This window comes from Podarcis bocagei, assembly GCF_964188305.1.
Source record: "Podarcis bocagei genome assembly, chromosome: 7".
Classification (NCBI taxonomy): domain Eukaryota; kingdom Metazoa; phylum Chordata; class Lepidosauria; order Squamata; family Lacertidae; genus Podarcis; species Podarcis bocagei.
Genome location: NC_138132.1, coordinates 69,670,592 through 69,683,040, shown reverse-complemented (window position 1 = coordinate 69,683,040; position 12,449 = coordinate 69,670,592). Strand labels below are relative to the sequence as shown.

General features: G+C 45.8%; 1 protein-coding gene across 1 annotated transcript in view; it reads left to right on the top strand.

Moving 5' to 3' along the window:
* The window catches only part of TNFRSF1B (TNF receptor superfamily member 1B), a 41,148-nt gene that overhangs the window by 14,639 nt on the left and 14,060 nt on the right, over positions 1-12,449 (top strand). Inside the window, exons 2-4 of the mRNA XM_081201593.1 lie at positions 4,107-4,206; positions 8,462-8,590; positions 11,024-11,173. Of these exons, the coding sequence (XP_081057719.1) occupies positions 4,107-4,206; positions 8,462-8,590; positions 11,024-11,173 (379 nt within the window). The remainder of the gene's footprint in view (positions 1-4,106; positions 4,207-8,461; positions 8,591-11,023; positions 11,174-12,449) is intronic.

Sequence of the window (12,449 nt, the reverse complement as noted above, 5' to 3'; positions counted from 1 at the left end):
ACAGAAACCAGAGTGCATGGAAGCGCTGTTTACCTTACTGCTGCAGGGGTACCTTTATCTACTTGCACTGGAGTGCTTTAGGTTGGCAGGAACTGGGACAGAGCAACGGAGCTCACTCCATCGCACGCGGGGATTCAAACCACCAACCTTCTGATCGGCAAGCCCAATAGGCTCAGTGGTTTAGACCACCTTTGCCCCCAGAAAGCAGCCAAGTGGTAGGACCATCATACTAAATCACTCCGTGGGCTCTTAGCCTATTGCTTCATCTGCTCAGGTTTCTCAGACTTCTGCCATGAAACTGAATGGTGGAAGGTTTAAGACAGTATACAGTAAAGTATACAGTAAAGATGTGGGTGGTGCTGTGGGTTAAACCACAGAGCCTAGGGCTTGCCGATCAGAAGGTCGGCTGTTTGAATCCCTGAGACGGGGTGAGCTCCCATTGCTCGGTCCCTGCTCCTGCCAACCTAGCAGTTCGAAAGCACAAAAGTGCAAGTAGATAAATAGGTACCGCTCCGGCGGGAAGGTAAATGGCATTTCCGCGCGCTGCTCTGGTTTGCCAGAAGCGGCTTAGTCATGCCAGCCACATGACCTGGAAGCTGTACGCCGGCTCCCTCAGCCAATAAAGCGAGATGAGCGTCGCAACCCCAGAGTCGGTCACGACTGGACCTAATGGTACCTTTACTTCACACAGAGCATAGTGAAATTCCAGAACAGGAGGCAGTGATGGACACCAACATGAGTGGCCTTAAAGGAGGACCAGACACATTCATGGAAGAGAAGGCCTATTGATGGCCACTGGCCATAATGGCTATGCTCTGCCTCCTCAGCTGGAGGCAGAAATGCTTTTGAACACCAGTTCCTGGAAACCACAGGAGTGGCAGGTGCTCTTCTGCTTGGGTGCTGCTTGCGGGTTACCCACAGGCATCTGGCCGCAACTTTGAGAACAGGATGTTGGACTAGATGGGCTATTGGCCTGATCCTGCAGGCTCCTAGGTTCTTAGGCTGATCTATTGCAGCTTCCATTCTTCTTCTCAAAAGGAATTCAAGTTTGTCCTCTTTTTTTCAAATTCTCTCCGGTGTTGAAACTTTTCTAAATGTCATGAAATGCACAAGGCAGACTCTGATGTGCATTGTGATGTTTCACGTGGCCAGCACTGTCTCAGCTCAGCTTGCAATTCCTTATAAGTTCTTTGAACCGAGAGCAAGCCCCTCTGCTCCAAACTATTTCTGGTTTCAAGCTTAAGCTAAAGTCAGCAACAGCCCAAACCAGACATGCAATCATTCCTTCCTGGGTTTTTCTGAGGGACTAACACCCAGAACTGTATTGGTGTCTTGCTCCTTGTTCCTCAAAGCCCCAACTTAAACACATTAAAAAGAAAAAGGAAAACAAGTAACTGGATTGTTGCTAGCTTATTTTTTTATTGGCCAATAGCCCACTTAGAGAGCGTTCTTAGTTCTGAATGCTGTTAAATGCCTGTCAGAGAAGTAATTGAAACATTTTCCCTGTGTACTAAAATGACACTTCCCTCTCAGTGCAGATGTTTATCTTGGCTACCAAAGAACAAACTTAGTCAAGTCACTGTGGGGTTTACAGTAAAGCATGGAGGAAGGCTGCTCTTGATTTTGGCCTGTTCCACCTTTTGTTCCTACTTCTGATTTCTCTTATTATCTCCCTGCAGATTATGTTTGCACATGTTTATTAGGGTAGCAATTGGCCCAGATAGGTATACAGGAAGCTGGCTTGTACCAAGTCGTTTACCTCAGTATTGTCTACACTGACTGGCAGTGTCTACACTAGAATTTCAGACAGGGGTCTGTCTCTCCCAATTCTACCTGGAGATAGGTAAAGGTAAAGGACCCCTGGAGCTGGGACAGAGCAATGGGAGTTCACCCCATCAAGGGGATTCGAACCGCCAACCTTCTGATCGGCAAGCCCAAGAGGCTCAGTGGTTTAGACCACGCCACCTGGAGATGCCAGGGATTGAACCTGGGATTTCACCATGCAAAGCAGTGCTCTGCTACTGAGCTGCAGCCCTTTTTCCAAGGCAAGGCGGAATCAAGAGAGAAGCAGGAGTGTGTTCATCGCCTTTCTGTGAAATGCCTCCTGATTGGCTCTCTAAGGTCTCAGACAGGGAGTCCTACATGGAGATACCAGAGATTGAACTTGGAACATGAAGTTGTACCACTGAGCTGCTGGGTTTCTAGGTTTTTGGCGGTGGCAGGGTGGGTGTGGGTGGGACAACCACATTAGAAGCCACTTGGGCAGGTAATTAGGGTGGATTTGATTTAAATCCATTCAATTTAAATCACTAGTCAGTAAGACTTGATTTAATTTTTTTTTCTTTTTTACAGAAAGACTCATTTTTGCTGGTATAAACTTAATATTTACAACCAGATGAAGGTTTCATTTTTGGAATAATTTTCAGAGTAGTTTTTACAGTTATATGCAAAATTACTGATTTGGTTATACTATTAGAAAAACAGAGACAGAAAATTATGAAATTATTGTGAGGTTTAATACGCTGTTTGTATTTGGACAACTTTTCTGCTGTACTTTATTGGAAGGAGAAAAATAATCATTTCCTTAATAACAATTTATTTGACTCAAACAATAACTCAATAGCGTATGTATCCATGTTTGTTAACTGATGTGGTTAAACATTTTTTTTCGACTGAGTTTTAGCACACATGAAACACTTAAAGCAAATCCTTATTTCCTGATGAATACCCTTTGGACTATAATGTAACTTAAATAGGAAAAAAGATTTTTTTTTCCTCCAAAAGCATTTTATTTTAAAAATCCAATTTAGATTTTAAAAATCTGATTTTATTTTTTTAAAAAAACCATTGATTTTTATTCACCCTGCATGTAATGAATCTCTTCTTCTCATACCCTCTGCTCTGCACATTGCACCGTCAACTATTTCTGAACCATCGTTTCTAACAGCAGGAAACTCATACGCACAAGATACTCCAGAGTACCTATTTGTGGCCTTGTTGTGCCCATAAGAAACAGCAGCCTGTGGAGTCGCTTTTCCCCCACACAGCTGCACACTTCGATGCCTTTCAGCTATTGATTTCAAGGCGTAGTATTGACCCCTTCTATGTTGACTCCAACATTAGGAAGCTTTGGCGCCAGTGATGAGTTTGCGCCAGAGCCCAAGGCCACTTCATTCCCATGCTGCTGTGGTCGCCTGGTCAGTGGCGGCACAGATCAGCTCCCTCGTTAATCTGCCAGCACATCCACATGGTTGGCCCTGAAATCCTGTGTATAATGCCATCTGGAGAGAACACCAACTTTTCTCCAAATCAAAGCCCCTGGATTTCAGCTTAGAGCAGGGTTTCCCAAACTTGGGTTGTGTTCGGACTACAATTCCCATCATCGCTGACCACTGGTCCTGCTAACTGGGGGTGATGGGAGTTGTAGTCCCCAAACAGCTAGACCCCCAGGTTTGAGAAACACTGGCTTCGAGGTTGTGGGAACCAGTTGCCTGGGCTCTGGACGCTGTCATGATGAACTCCTGCGCTTCGAGATTCACCATGACACCGCTGTGGCTGAAATACTAGTTATACCTTGGTCTGCTTGGATCACACATTGGTTCAGCTCAAGAGTGAACTAGGACTGGATTTGCTATCTCTTGCTCCTTTTCCCCTAATCAGTGTCTCACCCTTTCCTGAGGAGCTCAGGGTAAAGGTAAAGTGACCCCTGACCATTAGGTCCAGTCCTGACCAACTCTGGGGTTGTGGCGCGTATCTCGCTTTATTGGCCAAGGGAGCAGCCGGCGTACAGCTTCCGGGTCATGTGGCCAGCATGACTAAGCCGCTTCTGGTGAACCAGAGCAGTGCACGGAAACATCGTTTGCCTTCCTGCCGGAGCAGTACCTATTTATCTACTTGCACTCTGACGTGCTTTCAAACTGCTAGGTGGGCAGGAGCAGGGACCGGGCAACGGGAGCTCACCCTGTCGCGGGGATTCAAACCGCCGACCTTCTGATCAGCAAGTTTAACCCACAGCGCCACCCGTGTCCCACAGATCTCAGGGTAGTGATGGCCAAACTCAAGCTTTCTCTCCACTCAAGACCTATTTTTTCTCTTGATCTCTGCAGGTGTCCTCACTACCGTACACCCCCCAGAATCAGTGCCACAATCCAAGCACGGAGCGATATGACGAAGCCATCCGTAAATGTTGCAGCTTGTGCCCTCCAGGTAATGTGTTTGCAGTCAGTCCTAAACATTAAGCTGATGCATTCATCCAGCTCATTCATCCAGCTCATGGGCATCTGAATAGGAAATGGGTGTGTTGGTGGAGTTTGTCCACCAGGGCAAATGGAGCCCCATCAAGCTCAGCCTCAATCTCCTCTGAGCCCAACTGCTCTTCTTTCTTACAGCCAGTCCAGGAAGTGGCCCTGTCTGTCAGCTTCCTCCTCCATAGTCTCAGTGTTGCCCTTGCAGGAAGGAGGAAGAGGAGCGGGAGGCAGGCAAAGGTGCCGTTAGTTGTCTCTGCCCGTCATTTCTTCTGGCTCGAGCAGTTGTTGATCTCCCTGCAGTCTGTCCCAGTGGGCACCAGCCACCACTGGCCCTCTCCCTGTACAATATGAAGAAACTCCAGGTGTCAGGCAGCAGGAGAACCAAGTCCCATGGAAGGTTGCCAGGAACTTATAAGACAAGGAAAAGTCCTTACCACCTTCTTTCTATTCAATATTTACAAAGAGAGGCTTGAGAATGCAGCCTCTTCAAATAGTGGTGTTGTCCCGAGTAAATCTCCACCCCCCTTTACTTCCACTTCCTTTTTTTTTTATTAAAAAAAATAGTTTTTATTAAGAATTTCAACATAACAAATCAAAAACATATCATCTTCATTCCCCCGCCATTTCCCCCCTCCCCCCTCCCTGAAAAAAACCCTCCTTCCCACCCCCTATCCCCCAGACTTCCCTCAGTTCCTCTCTCTGGTTTTTCAACACGTATTATTCTCTGCATAGTATAAAATTGTAAAAAAAACCTTAAATAATCTATCTATTATGTTAACAATAATAAATTTGCGTATGTTTATTCAAAACCTGCCAAAGAGTCCCATTCATTTTGTTGTTTTTTAAAGTAATTTGCAAAAAGTTCCCATTCTTCTTTAAAGCCACAGTTGTCCTTGTCTCGCAGTTTGTATGTCAGTTTCGCCAGTTCTGCATAGTCCCATCAATTTCCCTTGACACTGTTCTTTTGTGCCTTTTCTCCCACTTCCTTATTCATCAACAGCACCCACCCACCCCCTTTACGGTGGCCACTTAGGGCCATCAGTCTCTGAGTTCTTTGCTCTCCTACTTTTAAGGCTCGCCGGGTCCTGGGAGATGGTGGGTCTGGAATGCTTTCTAGTGATAACATGTCAGCCAGCTGCTCCTGCTCTGTCTCCTTCTCCTCCTCCTCTCCCATTATTTCCCAACTTTCCCCCTCATCTTCCTCCGAGCTGTGACCTCCCGCAAACCCCTGTTGTAATTCTGAACTGTCTTCTTCTTCTCTGGAAGGGTCCGGCTGGGGAGGCGGTCTCCACCATTCCTCCTCCTCTGCCCAGTCCCTAACTTCCACCAGGGGTCCCTAACTTCCACCCAGCTGTTCTCTCCCCTGCCACCCAGTTTTTCAAAACTCTGGGCCATGTGCACTCTACGACAGAAGCAAGTCTTTGCCCTCCCCTCCCCCAGTTGCCAAAATTTGGCTGAACAAGCAGGAAACCAGCGCGCAGGGGAAGAGAGCGAGCTTTGCAAAGTGGTGAATGTCAAGCAAATTAGCTGGGTTTCCTGTGTTGCAGGGGAGTCAGTGACCAGACGTGTGTCTTCCAGAAAGCTCTCAAAGGAGAACTCAAAAGAGAAGTTAAAGGGCAAAGCCTCCTGTTTACAGTGAGCTTTTGCCATATGAACGTTCCCTTAACCCAGAAAAACAAAAAAACAAAAGGAAGTGTGATTTTTATAAATGCATGTATGGCAAAGTCTGCGAGCCATCGCATATTGAAAAAATATGCTCCACTGATCGCTAAAGGAGCCTATTAAATGCATACTGATCTACAGAACGTAAGAAGCTTGCCCTATTCTGAGCTGCAGTATTGATCCATGTTACAGGCAGTACTGTCTGTGCCAGCCTCATTCATCCCAGAGGATCTCCGTAAGTTCTGGACTACAATTCCCATCAGGAAAGTGTAGTTTAAGTCAGTGTGCTACATAGCAGAGGTAGTCCAAGAAAACCTTTCAGCCCGTGAAATCCCCACCCTCCTCATCGATTCCATATAGAGAATTCAGCCAAATAGCAGCTAATATTTGTTTCAGTGCTGGTGAGAGTGCCCTTCTCTAGAATGCAACAGATTATTTTAGGGGCTACAGGGCAGGTTGTCTTAGAAGTAAGGGTGCCGCAGCCCTTAGTATCAGCTGCCCAAAGCCAGTGTCTCACTCTCCCTAGTGGTGGAGCCAGCCCTAATACAGAGCTCAAAAACAGCGATATTTTTCACAGTCTGTTGCAGTCTTTTTGGATTCTGGGAAGCACGGCTTCTAATTCCAATCCACTGATGTAATGTTTTCAAGTGAATCCTGAATCAACTGACTTGACTGTACCCTGGGGGGGGGGGAATACATTCATTTAAAACTGAATTTATTCAGCCTTCTTAGTATTTTTTATTTTATTTTAAGAAAAGCTTGCAAAGTGGCTTTCGCTGTGTTAAAACAATGCTGCATAAACATTAAAAGTGGCTCTAGCCCTCTTATCCTTACCCCCATTAAAATGAAACAGAAATAGAAGGGGCAGCAGTGGTGGAAAAAGCGTGATCTAGCAAATGCTCAGAACAGATCCAGTCCTTTTAGGGTCTCCATGCTGACTGTCAACAGCTCCTTGGGGTTCTAGGCAGAGGTCCCTTTTCAAATTATTTACCGTTTTAATCCATAAAGGTACAACCACCATCAAAATATAATAGCAGCAAAATAAGCCAATAGTAGTAACGAGGAGAAAAGTATAAGACTACCAAGAGTATATTTCCAGTTATATTGCACATCTATATCTGGGATATAAAGGGACGCGGGTGGCGCTGTGGGTTAAACCACAGAGCCTAGAACTTGTTGATCAGAAGGTCAGCAGTTTGAATCCCTGAGACGGGGTGAGCTCCCGTTGCTCGGTCCCTGCTCCTGCCAACCTAGCAGTTCAAAAGCACATCAAAGTGCAAGTAGATAAATAGGTACCGCTCCGGCGGGAAGGTGAACAGCTTTTCCGTGCGCTGCTCTGGTTCGCCAGAAGCGGCTTAGACATGCTGGCCACATGACCCGGAAGCTATACGCCAGCTCCCTCAGCCAATAAAGCGAGATGGGCGCCGCAACCCCAGAGTCGGTCACGACTGGACCTAATGGTCAGGGGTCCCTTTACCTTTACTATATCTGGGATATATTGTTTAGAATGCATTCTTGTCTGTTGTATTTTTGGAATTTTATTTACTCAGGGTTGCATTCAATGTTAATCCTCCTCAGAGTAGGTGCATTGAAATTACTGGGCATGGCTAACTTAGCTGCATTAATTTCTGTGGCTGTACTCTGAGTAGAACCTAGCTGGCTACACTGCCCACTACAGTCAAGAGTCTTCATCTATTTTCAGTTATAGCAGATTGTTACATGAGCAACGGCTAATAAATATCTAGCCATTTCCCTCTAATCTGTTAGGACCAGACCTTTGACATAACCAAACAGAATGACCAGGCAGAGGTCCTTATAACTGGAAGTGCCACAGATTGAATTTGGGACCTTCTGCATGCAAAGATGATGCCCTGTTGCAGAGCACATCACTGCATCTCCATACCTTCTGTGTTGCCCTCTATCATTTAAAGACTTGGTCCATGGTGATTTTTCAGACTTTGAATGCAATTGCATTGCTAGCCCAGTGCAGCCTGGCAAAGCACCTATAGGGCTTTTAGAGGTGATGGTGTACCTTTTGTTAGAAGCTTCCTCCTGGTTTGATGTTCATCCCATGGCATTGCTGAACTGGTACTCAATTGAATCTCAATAAAACCATGCCTGTTTTCTGCTGGGGAGTGGGGCATTGAGGTCAATTTATTAGTTTCCAGAACTGTTGTTCTAAAAAGTGCAACTGTGACATTACAAAACTGCAAGCATAAAATTTCAAAATTCAAAAATGAATTGTTGTTTGGGTTGTGAATTGGAAATTAGTTACCCCCCCCCCATGTAATAGGAACTGACTAGTCCTATAAGAATTAAGAAATGCCTTTGAGCAAACAGAACTGATTGCAGCCCCTGAAGCCTCAAGAAAGAATCTACTAATCAAAGGTACAGGAGGGCTTTTCTGGAATGTTGTAGGAGAATCTTGACAAAGGACTATGCCAAGTGATATTTGGAGGCCCCCTTTTTAATTCCTCTTACAGTGGAATTAAAACCATTTCCGTTGCTAGCCTCATCCTCTGACAAATATATTTCCCTTGTTTGCATTGCAGGTTCCCGTGTGCGTGAAAAGTGCACTGAGAACGCTGACACGAAGTGCGTAGCATGTGATGAGGGGACGTATACAGAGGTCTGGAGCGCAGCTGGACTCTGTTTCAGCTGTTCGCCATCATGCAAAACAGGTATGTTGAGCTCGCTGGAGCTTGCTAGCCTGAATGTGAGGGCCCTGAAGGTGGAAGGTGATAATGCAACACAAGTCCCTTATGCTTATGGGCCCCCTTCCAGACACCATTTTTATCATGCATTTGCAGTGATTTGCACCCGTGATGGTATTGGGGCAGTTAGATGCGAACCTGCTTTCAATACTGTTTGTGCCTGCAAAAGTTTTAGATCAGATATACCGTGGTACCTTGGGTTAAGAACTTAATTCGTTCTGGAGATCCGTTCTTCACCTGAAAGTGTTCTTAACCTAAAGTACCACTTTAGCTAATGGGGCCTCCAGCTGCCACCGCACCGCCGGAGCACGATTTCTGTTCTCATCCTGAAGCAAAGTTCTTAACCCGAGGTACTATTTCTGGGTTAGCAGAGTCTGTAACCTGAAGCGTCTGTAACCTGAAGTGTCTGTAATCCGAGGTACCACTGTACTGCTTGATTTCCAATTGGCACACGTCCTGTAACTTCCTGCTTGAAGTCCTGTAACTTTTCATACCATAAAAGCCATTTCTCTGATTAGGAGAATAGGAAGCTACCTTATAAAGAGTCAGACTAATGGTCCTTCTAGCTCAGAATTCTCTATACTGAGTGGCACCAGCAGCTCAGGGTTTCAGGCAGGGGGTATTCCCAGCCCAAACTGGAGAGGCTGTGGGTCGAACCTGCAAGCTTTTGCACACAAAGCATGTGCTCTACTACTGAGCTACAGTCCCTTCACTTAAATATCAAGTAAGATTCCAGCCCTCATGGTCCTCATTGAACGATTATTGCCGTTATTAAATTCATATACAGTGGTACCTCGGGTTACATACGCTTCAGGTTACATACACTTCAGGTTACAGACTCCGCTAACCCAGAAATATTACCTCGGGTTAAGAACTTTGCCTCAGGATGAGAACAGAAATCGTGCTCTGGCGGCGCAGCAGCAGCGGGAGGCCCATTAGCGAACGTGGTGCTTCAGGTTAAGAACAGTTTCAGATTAAGAACGGACCTCCGGAATGAATTAAGTACTTAACCTGAGGTACCGCTGTACCACTTACATGCCAAATCGACTTCTAAGTGGGTTGTTGTTGACATCTGTCTGCCTCAAGAGACAATGGAGTGTGCTTCTGGGGGTCAAATTGCTGTGTTAGCAGCACCGATGTGACCTCCCCAGAAGACAAGCCTGGGCAGTGCTGTGGAGATCCTGGGCTGCCCAGATGACAAGACCCCTGTCTTGGCCTCACCAATGTGGCCCAAAGGAAAGCAGAGCAATGCTTTTGGTACCATCCAGCCGTCTTAGGGAATCTACTCTGTGTTTACTCCTTAGCCTTTACTTCTTACGAAGATATCCTTCAAGGTAACAGAGGTTTAGGGTCAGAGTTTTCCTCCTCCTAGATGGGCTACCTTCCCAGGTTGATAAGCCCCATTTGCTCCTCACGTCCCTCTATAGCATGTCCAGAAACCACCTTCTTGACCATTGGACCCAGTATTGGTTGCGTCTGCTCAATCTGTCGGAGCCTGTCTTCACATGCAGGGGAAATCCCTAACTCACTGAGGGTTTAAGACCCATCAGCTGCCCTCCCCTGGTTTAGCTAGCCAATCGAGGCCGTTCACAGGGTGTGGCTGCTGTTGCATGCTGAGAGCTTCTAGGAGCTGCAATTTTAAAATATCTGCACCTAATGAAAATACATATTACCCAATATTGCCCACTACTAAAGTATAAAATGAAACAAACCTGTTTAAAACAAACCAATTCCAACAGTTGCAGCAATTTGATTGAAAAGTTCAGGGAATGCTTGTCTGAACAGATGTCTCTTCAAGAGCCGGTGGAATGCCAATACTGATGAGGCCTCTCATATTTCAGCAAGGATATAGTCAGTATAGCAAACTGCCTTATACCAAGTCAGCCCAGTGGTCCATCTATCTTGACATTGCCTCCACTGACTGAAAGTGGCTTGCCAGGATATCAGACAGGGGTCTCTCTCAGCCCTATTTGGAGATACCAGGAATCAAATGTGTGACCTTCTGCATGCAAAACAGAGACTCCATCACTGAGCTAGGGAAAGGTACGAGGGCCTCCATAGAGCCCATAAAACACCACTTCCTGACACCCACCAAATTAAGTCAAATCCTGTAATCCCTACAAGAGGATGGTCCCCCTCGCCCACCACCTCCTCCCTAGTCTCCAGGCATTTGAGTATTGGCTTCTTACAGCAAGGACTTGGTCTTCTGCCATTCTACAGCCCCCTAATTAATTTCGTTGTCCCCAAGAGGGGGCAATGACAATAAAGATATTATTATTATTATTATTATTATTATTATTATTATTATTATTATTATTACTACTACTACTACTACTACTACTACTACTACTATTATTATTATTATTATTATTATGTCTTATATTCCCCCCCTGAAATTAGGATTCGTTCAAACAAAGGAGTGCACTCGGATGCAAGACAGATCGTGCCAGTGTCCTCCTCATCACTTCTGCCACATGGCCTATTCAGGCACCTGCATATGGTGCAAGTTATACCAGCAATGCCAAAAAGGCTTTGGAGTTGCAACACAAGGTAAATCTTTTCTTTCTCTCCCCTAGGGGACAAATGGTGATGGTAGAGACACAAAAACAAGGGTCTTCTGGTGTCTCAAAGCAGCAGGTGGGGGACCTCAGGCCAACAGGCAGAGTGCAGCCCCCTAGACCTCTCAAAATGGCCTTCAAAACCCTCCTTGGGCCACGTCCCTCACCAGCCCTGCTCTGCACCCTCCTCAAGGGCTTTTGCCTGGCTGGAATCTGTCCCTATCAGTATTATTGGTACATGTGGTCCTCCAATTTATCATCACAACAGCTCTGTGAGATAGGTTAGTCTAAGACACTGGGGCCACGTCCACCCAGCAAGCTTCATGGCTGGGCATGGATTTGAACCCTGGTCTGCCAGGTTGCAGTCCAACACTTTTACCTGGATGGAGAATGGAGAGGCATGTGTGTGAACTTCTGGCTTTGGTGTGACTCGAGATAGGAAATGGATGGTCTCTGGGGACTACATCTGCCGCCAGCCCCAACCAGCATGGCCAATGGCCAGCGCCTCTGGTTGTTCCCAGAGTTGGTGAGACTCATTTGATGGCATTGAGAAAATGCCTTTAAGTGTCGTTTTCCCAGTCCTGTGGAATACCCTGCCACTAGAGATTCAGCAAGTGCCTTCTGGGCCAAATGCCTGCAAACTTTTATTTTGCCACGCCTATCCAGGCAATTAAGAGTACATTCCCCAGCGCAACAGTCTACTGATGTTTGTTTAAAAAAATTCTTTTTGCTTTTAAATTTTTATGATTTTATGGTTTTTTGGGGGGTTGGTTGTATGGTTTATGGTTTTTTTAATATTGTTGTAAACTGCTGTGATTTTGTGTGTGTGTGTATATATATGTATATGTGTATATTATTTTTTTTTGTGTGTGTGTGTGTATAATATTTGATACCATGATATTTGAATTATGTTTATACATAAATAAATGATGGGGATAATAGGCCAGCAACTTCTCAAAGGGCATAGGCTTCCCCATCCCTGCATGAAATATATCAGGGGGTAAACGCTGTTGCTGTACCCACATGACCTAAAACCTCCTGACCTTCTTTTTCTTTCTGTGAAACTGAACCTGGGACCTTCTGCATGCAAAGCAGATTCTCTGCCCCTGAGCTATGGCTCTTCCATAGCTCAATTCCTGAAAGGCAATCAAGGCAGATACAGAGAGCGGCAGGTAGCAAGTCAGGTAGGAATGAGGCGCCAGGAAGCCAAGGAAGCCGAGCCAGAGCAGGCTGGGAACACGAAGGAGCGCAATCTCTGACCTGCATGT